Source organism: Cervus elaphus, chromosome 5, assembly GCF_910594005.1.
Source record: "Cervus elaphus chromosome 5, mCerEla1.1, whole genome shotgun sequence".
NCBI lineage: Eukaryota > Metazoa > Chordata > Mammalia > Artiodactyla > Cervidae > Cervus > Cervus elaphus.
The window spans coordinates 80,499,527-80,514,808 of NC_057819.1; the positions used below are offsets into that span (position 1 = coordinate 80,499,527).

General features: G+C 47.3%; 1 protein-coding gene across 2 annotated transcripts in view; it reads right to left on the reverse strand.

Annotated features, from left to right (window-relative positions):
- C5H17orf67 (chromosome 5 C17orf67 homolog) overlaps positions 1-15,282 on the reverse strand; it is a 31,847-nt gene extending 16,565 nt beyond the window's left edge. Inside the window, exons 1-2 of one of the 2 annotated variants that reach the window (XM_043900866.1) lie at positions 15,154-15,282; positions 14,129-14,229 (exon numbers count right to left, since the gene is read on the reverse strand). In XM_043900866.1, the coding sequence (XP_043756801.1) occupies positions 14,129-14,229; positions 15,154-15,208 (156 nt within the window). In that variant the 5' untranslated portion in view covers positions 15,209-15,282. Of the gene's footprint in view, positions 1-6,966; positions 7,014-8,077; positions 8,215-14,128; positions 14,230-15,153 lie in introns of those variants that run through there. The other variant, XM_043900867.1, reaches the window with a different exon arrangement.

The following is a 15,282-nucleotide window of genomic DNA, read 5'->3' on the forward strand; positions in this document are numbered from 1 at the left end:
TGCAATGTGGGAGATCTGGGTTCAATCCCTGGGTTGGGAAGACCCCCTGGAGAAGGGAAAGGCAACCCACTTCAGTATTCTGGCCTAGAGAATTCCATGGACAGTCCATGGGACCACAGATGACTGAGTGACTTTCACTTCCACTTCCAACTTGGCTATATTTATTTATATATATATATATATAATATATATATTATATATATATATACATACATACATATTTATATATACATATAAATATTTAGCTTAGTTTTAAATATGTTCTTAAATTTGTATGCCAATAATTATACATAAAGAAGTCTTCTCTTAAATATTTGTCTGTGGAATATGTCATTTTAAATATATTGTAAAGACTCAGTTTTAATAAAAAATTTAATATGAAAAATTAGACTTAAAAAGATAGTGGAAATGATCAAACAAAAGAGGGTAATTTACTATCATTATGGTTATAAAGAGTTATAATAATATGAAGAAATGTGTATATTATAATATTAAGAGAAAAACCAGGATACAAAATTGTAGATAAGAATATGACTATACTTTTTAAAAATACACACAAAAACAACAAAAAGAAATACATCCCCCAAAATGGCAATGCTACCTTTGAGGAGAGAGAATAAGACTACATCTGGTTTTTTACTCTTCTTTTGATTCTTTCTTGGTTTCCAAGTTTGCTGTAATAAATACAAATGGCTTAAATTTTATTTGTAATTATACAAGTAACACATGAACATATTGTTATTGTTTAAAATTCAAATATAAAATATAAAGTTCCCTAGATTACATCCTACCAGCTTAGCCTCCTTAATGAGATGACACAGTTAAAAGTCAGCTGATCAAAATTCTAGAGCTTTTTCTAGAAATTTACATCCATATAGATGAAGCTATGTAAATATATAGTATTATTTTGTGATTGAGAACTATAAGGGTAGGACCAACTCAGGGGAGATAGAGAAAGTGACATTGAGAATGAAGAGGAGGGTACCAGGCAGAAATAATGGAAAACAGCCCTGCCAGCAAAGGGAATCATTTGTGAAAAGATGTTGAGACCAAGGAGAGGAAAGCCTCTTTGAAAAACACTGAGAAGTTCCAGGCTGCTTGGAGCATAAATGGATTTGAAAGAACAGCAGGAAATGGGACAAAATGGTGCCTTGCATCTGATCTGTCTCCCAGGCCAAGATATTTGGCTTTTACCCTGTAAGTAGTAAGGCGCCAAAGAGGTTTTTGTTTTGATATATTTTTAAAAGTATTTATTTATTCAACTGCTGCTTTGTAAAAAACAAGAAGAATGAGAGCCAGTGTCACAACTGTCAGGCGCTGTGCTTTGCATGTCTTCTCTCACAATAAATCTCTGAGACAAGTTTGCTCATCACACCTTTATATCTAAAAATAAGACTGAGACAGAGTTTAAGCAACCTGGCCAGGATGTGATAACCAAAAAGTGGTGAGCTGGGATTCAGACTTGGCACTCTGCAGCCCTACCCTTAACCCCTCTCCTTTGCTGTTTTTGGTGAAAACTATGCAAAGGAGAAAAGGAAAGATATACCCATTTGAATGCAGAGTTCCAAAGAATAGCAAGGAGAAATAAGAAAGCCTTCCTTAGCGATCAATGCAAAGAAATAGAGGAAAACAATAGAATGGGAAAGACTAGAGATCTTTTCAAGAAAATTAGAGACACCAAGGGAACAGTTCATGCAAAGATGTGCTCAATAAAGGACAGAAATGGTATGGACCTAACAGAAGCAGAAGATATTAAGAGGTGGCAAGAATACACAGAAGAACGATACAAAAAAGATCTTCATAAACCAGATAACCATGATGGTGTGATCACTCACCTAGAGCCAGACATCCTGGAATGTGAAGTCAAGTGGGCCTTAGGAAGCATCACTACAAACGAAGCTAGTGGAAGCAATGGAATTCCAGCTGAACTATTTCAAATCCTAAAAGATGATGCTGTGAAAGTGCTGCACTCAATATGCCAGCAAATCTGGAAAACTCAGCCGTGGCCACAGGACTGCAAAAGGTCAGTTTTCATTTCAATCCCAAAGAAAGGCAATGCCAAAGAATGTTCAAACTACCACTCAATTGCACTCATCTCACACGCTAGCAAAATAATGCTCAAAATTTTCCAAGCCAAGCTTCAACAATACATGAATTGTGAACTTCCAGATCGTCAAGCTGGATTTAGAAAAATCAAGGAACCAGAGATCAAATTGCCAACATCCGCTGGATCATCAAAGAAGCAAGAGAGTTCCAGAAAAACATCTGTATCTGCTTTATTGACTATGCCAAAGCCTTTGATTTTGTGGATCACAACAAACTGTGGAAATCCCTTAAAGAGATGGGAATACCAGACTACCTTACCTGCCTCCTAAGAAATTTGTATGCAGGTCAAGAAGCAACAATTAGAACTGGACATAGAACAACAGACTGGTTCCAAATTGGGAAAGGAGTACATCAAGGCTGCATATTGTCACCCTGCTTATTTAACTTATATGCAGACTACATCATGAGAAATGCTGGGCTGGATGGAGCACAAGCTGGAATCAAGATTGCTGGGAGAAATATCAATAACCTCATATATACAGATGACACCACCCTTATGGCAGAAAGCGAAGAAGAACTAAAGAGCCTCTTGATGAAAGTGAAAGAGGAGAGTGAAAAAGTTGGCTTAAAACTCAACATTCAAAAAACGAAGATCATGGCATCTGGTCCCATCACTTCACGGCAAATAGATGGGGAAGCAATGGAAACAGTGACAGACTATTTTCTTGGGCTCCAAAATCACTGCAGTTGGTGTCTGCAGCCATGAAATTAAAAGACGCTTGCTCCTTGGAAGAAAAGCGATGACCAACCTAGACAGCATATTAAAAAGCAGAGACATTACTTTGCCGACAAAGGTCTGTATAGTCAAAGCTATGGTTTTTCCAGGAGTCATGTATTGATGTGAGAGTTGGACTGTAAAGAAAGCTGAGCACTGAAGAATTGATGATTTTGAACTGTGGTGTTGGAGAAGACTCTTGAGAGTCCCTTGGACTGCAAGAAGGTCCAACCAGTCCATCCTAAAGAAAATCAGTCCTGGGTGTTCATTGGAAGGACTGATGTTGAAGCTGAAACTCCTATACTTTGGCCACCTGATGCGAAGAACTAACTCATTGGAAAAGACCCTGATGCTGGGAAAGACTGAAGGCAGGAGGAGAAGGGGACGACAAAGGATGAGATGGTTGGATGGCATCACCAACTCGATGGACATGAGTTTGAGTAAACTCCAGGAGTTGATGATGGACAGGGAGGCCTGGTGTGCTGCAGTCCATGGGGTCACAAAGAGTCAGACACGACTGAGCGACTGACCTGAACTGAACTGATGCATATGTTTATTAAAAATAAAAAACTGAGTGTCCTGGGTTGAATAGAGTCCTCCAAAATTGAATGTCCACCTGAATCCTGTGAATGTGACCTTACTTGAAAATGAGGTCATACTGGACTAGGGTAGGCCCTAAATCCAATGACAAGGAGCCTTAGAAGAAAGAAATCTGGGCATGAGGACACAGAGGGAAGAAGGCCGTGTAAAGGCAGATGCAGAGATCGGAGTAATGCAGCTGCTAGCCAAGAAATGCCAGGAATGGCCAGCCAGCACCAGCAGCTGGGGAGAAGACAGCACAGGCTCTCCCTGCAAGCTCCCAGAAGGAACCAACCTTGCCATTGACTTCAAACTTCTAGCCTTGATCTCAAACTTCTAGCCTCCCAAACTGTGAAAGAATAAATTTCTATTGTTTCACACAATCCAGTATGTGGTATTTTGTCATGGTAGCCTTAAGAAACTAATATAAACTAGTATACTAAAGTAGGGGGCTTCCCAGGGGGCCCTAGTGATAAAGAACCCGCCTGCCAATGCAGGAGACGTAAGAGACTCAGGTTCCATCCCTGGGTTGGGAAGACCCCCTGGAGGAGGGCATGGCCACCCACTCCAGTACTCTTGCCTGGAGAATCTCACGGACAGAGGAGCCTGGCGGGCTGCAGTCCATGGGGTCGCAAAGGGTTAGACACGACTGAAGCGACTTAGCACGCACATGCTCATAAATACTAAGCAGTAGAAAAAGCATGAAAATAAAAGTATTAATTTGCCCCAAATTTTATTATGGAGAAAATCATATCATTACTGTTAGGTAACTTGTCTCCATAAACACATACAGAGAAAAGAGTATAAAGTTGTCAGTCAGTCAATTCAGTCGCTCAGTTGTGTCTGACTCTTTGCAACCCCATGGACTGCAGCACGCCAGGCCTCCCTGTCCATCACCAACTTCTGGAGTTTACTCAAACTCATATCCATCGAGTGGGTGATGCCATCCAACCACCTCATCCTCTGTTGTCCCCTTTTCCTTCTGCCTTCAATCTTTCCCAGCATCAGGGTCTTTTTCTTTTTTTTTATTTTATTTTATTTTTTTTTTTAATTTTTTTATTAGTTGGAGGCTAATTACTTCAAAACATTTCAGTGGGTTTTGTCATACATTGACATGAATCAGCCATAGATTTACACTTATTCCCCATCCCGATCCCCCCTCCCATCTCCCTCTCCACCCGATTCCTCTGGGTCTTCCCAGTGCACCAGGCCGGAGCACTTGTCTCATGCATCCCACCTGGGCTGGTGATCTGTTTCACCATAGATAGTATACATGTTGTTTTTTTGAAACATCCCACCCTCACCTTCTCCCACAGAGTTCAAAAGTCTGTTCTTATAAACTTTTTGTATATAAAAAAAAAAAAAAAAAAAAAAGTCTGTTCTGTATTTCTGTGTCTCTTTTTCTGTTTTGCATATAGGGTTATCGTTACCATCTTTCTAAATTCCATATATATGTGTTAGTATGCTGTAATGTTCTTTATCTTTCTGGCTTACTTCACTCTGTATAAGGGGCTCCAGTTTCATCCATCTCATTAGGACTGGTTCAAATGAATTCTTTTTGACCAGGGTCTTTTTCAATAAGTAAGCATATACAGATAAAAAAGTATGTGGTTGACCTTCCTTTTAAAACCTTATTTATTCCCATTTTAAATGTTGTTCATGCAAAGTCTCATAAGAACAGGTGTTGCCAAGAATACAAGGAACTAGGTATTTTTATACACACTACTGATGGGAGTTGGTAAGGCAATTTGGCAGTACCCATTTCAATTGCAAGTACATAAACCCTCTGACTCAGAAGTTTCATTTCTTATCACTGAAGTTGGCAAAACATACCTCTGTACAAGGATATCATGATCAGAAATAACTATAATGCCCATTGTTCCAGGAAGAGTTAAATAAAATAAGTAAGTTGTAATATGTCTTAGTCCATTCATGCTCTATAACCTGAAATACCACAGACTGGGCAGCTCACCAACCACAGAAATTGACTTCTTCCTGCCCAGGAGGTGGGAGATCACAGATCAGGGTGGAAGCAGGGGCGGACGTGGGCTGCCTGGCAGGCCACAGACATCTCCTCGCATCCTCACATGGCAGACGTGTCTGGGGAGATTTCCTGGGGCCTCTTTCATAAGGATACTAATCCCATTTACAGTCCATGAGAGCAGAGCCTTTATGACCTGAGTACCACCCAAAGGCCCTATCCCCGGATACCGTCACTTGGGAGTTCAGATTCCAGTATATGAATGGAGGGGAGGGGAGGGCACAAACACTCAGACCATAGCATAATACATTTATCCTACACTTCAATTTAAAATGAACTAGAACAAGAAGTTTTACTGAGTGAAAAAAAAAAAGCAAGTCACGAAATAAAGGCAAGCCTGCTTTCCCCCTAGCCTGCACTACAGCAGTGGAGGGGCAGACAAGCCTGATGTGTCCAAAGCACGGGATGAGGCCAGCGTGACTGCAGGTGTGGGGCAGGGAGAGCGATGAGACTCAGGCGGAGGTCGAGGCGGGAACAGAGGGAGGCGACAGACCTCTAGGGCCTCGCAGGCCATTGTCGGGCCATGGCAGTTTTTGGAGCAAGGCAGGAAGTCACTGGAAGGATTTAAGCTGGGGGAAAATGGGGTCTGGCTTACGTGTTTAAGAACTGACTCTCACCGCTCTGCTGAGAACAGAAGCCAAGGGGTCCAGAAAGGATGTTGCTCGGTCCACTCTAAGGGCTCGGGCGGTGGCCGGGGAGGTGAGAAGTGGTCAGACGCTGGATTTCAGGCTCACACAACTAGGAGGAGGTGGCCGCCCCCCTTACCCCAAGGGGGAAGGCAAGGGCAGGGAGTGGTTAGGTCTGAGCTGCAGGCTAGATGTTCCAGTGCAAACAGCCCAGCGGACAGTTGTGTGAGGGAGCTCGTGGAGAGAGCCCAGGCTGGACTTAGGAGTGTGCGGCCATCGGCACAGAGGTGATGCTTCAACTAGGGGCCTATAAGAGGCAGAGAGCTGGAATGCTCTGACGTTTAAAGAACTGTCGAGGGCTAAGAACCCGGCAAAGGAGACTGTGGCTCAGCAGGAGAAACCACAGAGGAGAGAGAGAAGCCAGGGGCCAGGTGTCCTGGAAAACAGGAATCCACTCGAGCAGAGAGCCCAGAGGGAAGCAAGAGGGATCCTTATGTCAAAACAAAACAAGCGCTGGCTTGATCCCAGCCCGCAGGACACTGGGAGTAGAAGCTAAGGGCCGCCCCTCCAGGACAGCACTTCTCGCACTTAGACGTGCCCCTGGGGCCCCCAGCCTGCAGCTCAGGCCCACCTTCACATGTGGGGAGGAGCCTGAGGCTCTGCGTGTCTGGTGGGCTCCCAAGTGAAGCCCACCAGCCGGGCTGGGGACCACTCTTGGAGTTCTGAGGGTTCAGCCCCCAAACCCTGACCATCAGCAGAAGTGCAGTCGTGACTGCTGACACACTCCAGGGAAAACTCAGGACTATCTTTCTTCTCCAGCTTCTCCCCTCGCACCCCGAGCCCAGCCCTTCCTTCCACACAGCCGTGTCTCCCTCAGCTTCTCAGGCTGTTTCCCCTACCTGAGGATCTGGAGACTTCCAGCATGATGTCTTCATACACTTCAGTCCTAAATCATAGAGCAGAGTAAGTGAACTCAGCGAACACCCAGATGTCCCCAGGGCGGGGGGGGAGGTTTGTCCCCACGTGAATCCTAGCCCTCCAGGAGGGCCTGTCGCCTTCCTGTGACATCTAGAACCCAATTCCCCTGCTTCTCTGAAGATCTGGGGGTCTCATTTCCCCCATCACTCCAGCTTCCAGATCCGAGTGCCTGCCTTCCCCTTCCTTCAGCCGCCTTCACCCTGCACGGCACACACCTGCCCTCTGCCACTCCCCCAGGTTCAAACTCAACTCCAAGGCCCTGCCATAAAATGAACGTGTTGGCTATTTCCTGCCACAGGAACTCTGTCAGAGGCGGGCCTCTCTGATCTCCCCTCCACCCCACCCCGACCCCTCTCCCCATCCCCGCCTCTGGGACTTTCACACCCTTCCTTCCTGGCTGCCTCCAGACACTCAGAACACTTCCGGCTTCCTTCCCAGAGCCGGGTCTCTTCCTCTCTCCCTCGGTCCTCATCTTCTTCCATCAAGGGTGCCTGAAAGGGGTTCCCACTCCTCTGAGGCGGAAGCCAGGCCTCCCCACAAGGAGGGCGCACCAGTGATCTTTTCAAAGACGTTATTCTGTCCTTCCCACCACACAGTCAGGAAAGAGTGGTTGTTGCCTTGAGTTGGCAGGATACAGGCTGTCAAAGCTGCCCAGCCCCCGAGATGTGTGGGTAAAGCTTGTCTGAACCTGCTTCCAAAACACCTATCATCCCACAGAAGCCAACACCTGCCAATATTTAAGCCAAGTGTCAAGAATACAAACATTGCTTCATAGACACTCCCGAGGAGAGACGACTGCAAATCTTCCTATTTGCTTTCATTCTGAATTCTTGATCCCTCCCCAAAGCACCATACGTTTCCTCTCACCAGTGGCCTCTCTTCTCTCTGAAAGGGTTTTCTTGTGCACAGTCCCTCAGACAGAAGAAGCAAAATGAAATAACCCGCTGGCCATCTCTCGGTAATTTTGAGCACATGAGTCTCCAGGCTCAGCTCCCGAGGACAGACCCACGCTGCTCATCTGTCCTGGCTCACCTGTCCATCTCCAGGTTACCGTGGCAAGGAGGTGCCATAACATGTCCAAAAACGTAATATCCCACGTCCTGTGGATAATGAGACCTGAAGGCCAGAGTTCAAGAGGCTGTGTCCTGAGCCTCTAAGTGGCTCCTGCACGCCAGCTCTAACCCCGCCCCGCTTCAACCCCCTTGTGGCTCCCACCGAGTCCAGAATGAAAGACCACTCCGCTAAGACAGCCCGCGCCTCCCAACCTGGCCCCAAGAGGCTGTCTGTGCTCAACGCCTATCATCCCGTGTGTCCTAGACACTCAAGGTCAAAAGAGAGGAAACTGGAATCCAGACTGTCTGAAAAACATTATCCTGCGATGCCCTTTCCAAAACACACACACACACACACACACACACACACCCTCATGCACACACACACTCACATACATACACTTCCTCATTACACAGTCATACACAAACCCTCACATACACACACGTATAGTTATACACACACACATACCTTCACACATACCTATTATCTTATACACACAGTCACACACAAACCCTCACACACACACATGTATAGTTATACACACACACATACCTCCACACATACATATTATCTTAAACACAGACAGTCATACACAAACCCTCACACACACACACGTATAGTTATACACACACACACCTCTTCACACATACATATTATCTTATACACACAGTCACACACAAACCCTCACACACACACATGTATAGTTATACACACACACATACCTTCACACATACCTATTATCTTATACACACAGTCACACACAAACCCTCACATACACACACGTATAGTTACACACACACACATACCTCCACACATACATATTATCTTATACACACAGTCACACACAAACCCTCACATACACACACGTATAGTTACACACATACCTCCACACATACATATTATCTTATACACACAGTCATACCCAAACCCTCACACACACGTATAGTCATACACACACACATGCCTTCATATATACACACCCTCACATATATATATATATATATATATATATACCCTATACACACAGTCATACACAAACCCTCACACACACATACCTTCACATATACACACCCTTCATACATTTATATCCTATACACACAGTCATACACAAACTCTCGCACACATACACACGTATAGTCATACACACACACATATCTTCACACATACACACCCTCAAGTACATATATACCCTAAACACATACAATCGTACACAAACTCTCTCTCACACACACACAATAGCTGCCACCCTGAACACACAGAAGTGTCTCCATCCTTAACAAAGGAACATGTAAGTAGATGGTTTGCACAAAGAAAGAAGGAGGGTAGAAAGTGGTTTCGGCAAAAAGTAAAGAGCCACGAGGTGTGGTTTATGTGGCCAGAGGTGCATCTCATGGCCTCCTGGTGACCTGCTGACAAACAGAGGTCACTGCACCCAGGGCCCACATTTGACAGCGATGCAGGCTAAGACGGTGGTGACATCCACCAGTTGCTCAGCTGAAAGAGGTGAATCGAAACGGTAAGGCAACTAACTGTATAGCACAAGGAACTATATTCAATATTCTGTGATAAACCATAATGGAAAATGATATGAAAAGAAGAATATATATATATGCATGTATATACAACTGACTGACTTTGCTTCACAGCACGAATTAACATTGTAAACCAACTATACTTCAATTAAAAAATACTGTAATTTTTTAAAAAGGGGGTGAGGTGCCTCTTTTTACACAACAGGTGGTTGGTATTGTTCATCTTGCCCTCAGTAAATCCCTTGAAAGGAAAAGTCAACAGCGGGACACAAGGGGGTACAAAGTCAGGCAGCAAGTGCAGGAGGCCAGGCACACAGCAGCAGGGCCAGCTCAGGGGGGGCCTGGTGTTTGAGGGAGACCCCGACATAAGCCCCTCCAGGGGCTCCAAATAACCCCTCTGGCCCTTGCCAAGTCCAGGTCTGGCAGTGGGCTCTTCCTGTAAGTCACTGCCTGGCACCAAGAACCTGGTCGCCCTGACACTTTCTCCAGATTCTAGATTAGGAAGCCTGGGATGAACATTTTAGCCAGACTCTGGGCCACACTCTGCATTTTACAGAGAAAACTGCTATTCCAGGAAAAGGAAAGGACTCACCCCCAGTCGAAAGGCCATAGTCCAGAACCAGTCTGCACAGAATACAGCCTGGAATCACACTGGAGGGCGCTCTCGTCCAACCTCGCCCACCCACACACTGTCTGCAAACTCCACTTCCTTCAAGCCTCAGCTCAGTGGTGCCTCTTCCAGGAAGCCTTCCCAGCCTCCTTCCTCTTTCAGGTTAGAGCTCGAGGCCCTCTTCTCAGACCCCGTGTGCCAGATAACCTCATTAGATAACTGGAGTCAGGCTGGAAGACTCTGGCTCATCCTTATCCATACTATGGACACACGCTTCTCAAATGAAAGAAGAACATCTAGTCTACAGCCTCAGGTCCAGTGCTGGGCAGGGCACCGCGGATGTAGAGTGTAACTCGGAGCCCACCTTGGTCAGCATGGAGGGCCCTCTGCTCAACCACTCAACCCTCTCACACACACTCTCTCTCTCTTACCTGCATCTAAACAACTAAGCCACCTACTCTCCAGACCACAGTTCAACACTCAACTGCTTTCTAAACGTGCTCCACACTGTTACCCATGGCAGGCCTCCCCGGAGAAGGCCCAGGATGGTGGTTCTGGGCTTCAGCTGCACGTTGATGCCATCTGGGGGCCTCTACCCACTCCCCCTCTCCGATGCCAATGTCACACCTCGGGCCACCTGAGGGGTCCCAGGCGTCATATTTTTAACCTCCCCATTTGATTCCAGCACGTAGCCAAGATGAAGAAACACGCTCCTAAGGGAAAAAAAAATGTGATTCCGGAAACTGTGTTGGTTCAGCCAGGACCGTGCGTGGGTGGAAGTAATTGTGAGTGAGTGCTAGAGACACTCAGAGAGACACACACAGTGAAAGAGGAAGAGGTTGTTTAGCACTGTAGCCGGGCTTCCTCACTCTCGGCTCTACTACAGTTCAGGCCAGACGAGTTTTGTTGTGGGAGCTTCTCTGTGCATTGGAGGATATTCAGCAGCAGCCTTGGCCTTAACCTGTTAGATGCCAATAGTAAACCCTCCCCCCAGCAGCTGAGACAACCCAAGAAGTCTGCAGACGTCGGCAAATGTCCCCGAGGTAGGGGAGCAAAATCACTCCTGCGTGAGAACTACTGGTGTAAACTAACTACCAAATGCTTTATTGCATATTTATGTATTTATGTACATATTTCAACCATAGGTCACGATAGGCACTTTTCTAAATTTGACTGAGTGGCTAAGGATTCTAGACACAGGTCAGTGTCTTGGTGAGGGACACACAGGACTGCACCACATGCGAAATGTGTAGGAAATGGTGGGTGAGTCGAGACAGAATCACAGAAACTAGATCAGGCAGGTTCAAGAAGTTAAGATGAGTCACTGGTGCATGCGTGCGTGCTAAGTCACTGCAGTCATGTCCAGCTCTTTGCAATCCTGTGGACTATAGCCCGACAGGCTCCTCTGTCCAAGGAATTCTCCAGGCAAGGATACTGCAGAGGGTCGCCATGCCCTCCTCCAGGGCATCTTCCCGACCCAGGGATCGACGCAAGTCTTTTCTATTTCTTGCATTGGCAGGCAAGTTTTTTTACCACTAGCGCCCCCTGGGAAGCCCGAGCCAGTGGTCAAACCTATGAAAGAATATCAAATTAACAAAACCCCAGAGCCAGATATACCAGAAAACAGCAAAGCTGGAGGCAAGTGGAGGGTTGTCACAGATGAAGGCTGGTGATGATCAGGAGCTGGGAAGAGGGAAACTGTCAGAGAAGGAGCTCTGGGACCTTCTGGGCATGGAGGGACCACAACAAGCCGTGTCTGAGGGCAGAGTCGAGCATGGTGGGCAGCTGGCACAGGCGGAGGAAGGAAGCTGGAGGCAGGAAGCGGAGCCTTACCGCCCTGGCCACCTGCTGCCTAAACCGCCTCCAATCCCCGCAGGGCCGCCCTTCCACAGTCAGAGCTCAGGGCAGACGCTGGCGGAGAAAATGCTCGGCCCACTCTGGGGCCGAGCACAGCCTGTCTCCTGGGCACCTGCAGGGGCCTTGAACCAGCCCTGTGACGGGCCTCCCCCAGCCTCCGGGGCCCACGAGGAAGAGCCTCCAGAATGGCCCCTCCAGACAACACCCCACAAACACAAAGAACCAACTGGGGCCCCCCAGGGACCCTGGAGCCAGACACCCTGCCCCCCATCGGCTCTGTCACCCTCCACCCCGCCCCTTCCCAAGCCCTGTCCCCTGGGCTCCCGTGGCCCCCTGCCTGGGTTCCCCCCCTCCCCTCACATTCCTCCTGAGCCTCTAGGGGTCTGCTGCTTATGCCCACCTCTGAGCGCCTGGGGACTCAGACTTCAGTCCTGGGCCTCTTCTGAACGCTGTCTGTTTAAAGCCTGAGTCTGCACTCCCCCACTTGAATCATCCTCTGACTGTCCTCTGCTGAAGGCCAAAGTCCAGCATCCCCGCACCGTCCCTGCTCCCGCGTCTGCCCCCCGCCAGCCCCATCCCCCTGCACTCAGAGACTCCAGCCACCTCTGGCTTCTGCCAGAAAGAACAAAGCCACGTCCCCCCTTCACAGTCTGGAGCCCCCGCCTGGTTTCTAAGCGACTCTCGGAAATAGGCTTTGCTGGCTCCTCTGTGTCTGCCACCGGCGGGGAGCAGAAACCCGGAGGACCATCTGCAGCCTTGCTGCACCCCGTCCCTGGTGCTTCGTACTCAGAGGAGTCTTCCTGCTTGCTGAGTACTCTTCTAAGTGCCTTAGTATGAATTACCTTCTTCTCTTCTCACAAAGGAGTTGCTTTACGCTATTATTTATAACAATGATATGATAGTAATATGAGTAGTACTATTTGTTACCCTTTTTTTACAGTCAAGAATATTGAAGTCAAGAGTACTGAGAAACGTGAGGGACCGTCTTCAAAGTGAAGTCGCTCGGTCGTGTCCGACTCTTTGCGACTGCATGGACTGTAGGCTACCACGCTCCTCCATCCACAGGATTTTCCAGGCAAGAGTACTGGAGTGGGTTGTCATTTCCTTCTCCAGAGGATCTTCCCGACCTAGGGATCGAACCCAGGTCTCCCGCATTGCTGGCAGATGCTTTACTGTCTGAGCCACCAGGGAAGACTTGTTTAGTTGCTGAGTCGTGTCCAATTCTTTGCGACTGTAGCCCACCAGGCTCCTCCAGGCAAGAATACTGGAGTGGGTTGCCATTTCCTTCTCCAGGGGATCTTCCCGAACCAGGGATGGAACCAACGTCTCCTGCCTTGACAGGCAGATTCTTTACCACTGAGGCACCTGGGAAGCTCTTACGTTTACCTGAGTGGGATAAAAAGACCAGGAATGTCAGCTCTTCTGTCATGGGAAGGCAAGACAAGCCACGGTGGCAGGGTCTTGTAGCACCCAGCACAAGTCACAAAATGAAGGCAGGAAGCGGGGCTCCTGGTTCAGAAAAACTAGGTGGACACCACGGACCTACCAGGCAGAGCCAAGGCCCCAGCCTTGGGGCTCAGAGGCATAGGGTGAGGGCAGAAGCTGGTGGCAGCAGGACAGAGATCCTGCCTTGCCCAGACAGAGCATCGTCACTGGTTGGGGTTGCTGGGCCAGCCTGCCCGGGGCCCAGGGCAAGAGGGAGAAGATGGGATTGACACCAGCCTCGGGGCACAGCTCCCGAACGTCCCGTTCAGAGGAGCCGCCCAACAGCCCACTCAGGATCCTGGACCCTCAGCGGGGGCTGCACTGTTTCCATTTAAAGCCTGCGTGAACAGCAGGGGAATGGGGCTGGCGACACTGGAAGAGAAAGGCGTGAGGAGAAGGTGATCACCCTGCACCTGAGACTCTATAGAGTCTCCATCTAACGCCCTCCCTGGGCTGGGAGGACCGCCTCATTTGGTTTCACAGTGAACAAGCACTCCAACCACCTCCCTCTCCCTCCAGACAGCCCAGAGCCTGCCTGGAACTCACCCGCATGGGCTCATCGGGGAACCCGGGTTTGCTCAGCCTGTCCTGGCGCCGGGATCTCAGGAACTGCTTGGCCTGCTTTTCCTTCAGAATCGGAGAGGCCCCTGAAAAAGTCAGAAAGGGACCTCGGGGACTCTCAGGCACCCCCATCCACACGCCATCTCTCCGTCCAAGGCCAGGCATTTGCAAGTCCAATTTGGGTCGGCACACAAAAGTTCTTTCACAGGGACCTGTCTCAGAGGGCTGGGCTTTCTTTCCCAAAGGCTCAGAGAGGAATTTTTAATTGTTCCTAAGATGGCTAAGGCTGCGTAACTAAAACTTATTTACCTACTGCGATGACCCAGTCCTCTAAAAGTGGCCATTACTTTAATGGATATGTTTCTTTAAACACGTTTTCTTCAGGTCTCTGGCCAGTGTGTTTCTTATCCCTCAGGGTTGCTTTGGGGAGATTCTTTCAAAGCCTCAACACACTAAATCAAGTTTAAATGTTACTGGAAGGTTCTCTCATGACAAGAAGATTCTGTTAAACTTGGTAAGCATGCATGATCTCTCAAAACAGATATTATAATATTATAATTAAAGTAAATCAAGTTTTGATAATCACACACAAACTCTAAAAGGTATTATTATAATAAAAGTATATCAAGGGAATTTCCTGGTGGTTCAGTGGTTAGGACTCCCACTTTTACTGCAGGGAATGCCAGGTTCCATCCCTGGTCAGGGGGGCTAAGATCCCACAAGCCAGGCAGCACAGCCAAAAAAAAAGTGAAAAAAATGTATGTCAAATTTTAAGATTGATCAGCATTTTTGAGAATTAGTATTCAAATGCATTTAAAGATTAAAAAAATAATTTATCCCTTGTGATAGCAATTCTGGGAGCCTACTCTTAAGGGAAAAAAAAAGAAGCATTGAATTATTATGTATTACATATTATTTGAAATTCTGAAAAAATACTTTAAAAATATAAAATAGCTTTATTCCAGTTTATCTTGTCAGCATAGACATAGATTTCAGGAGTTAATGCTCACCTGAGAAGAAAATCAGCAAGGTGAGAGACAGCGCAAGCACAAAGAACCTCTTCATCCTGCCGGGTCGCTCTCTGCCTGTCGCAGAATGAATCCCCCCACAGAGAGCCAGCCTACTTGAAGGAAGCGACA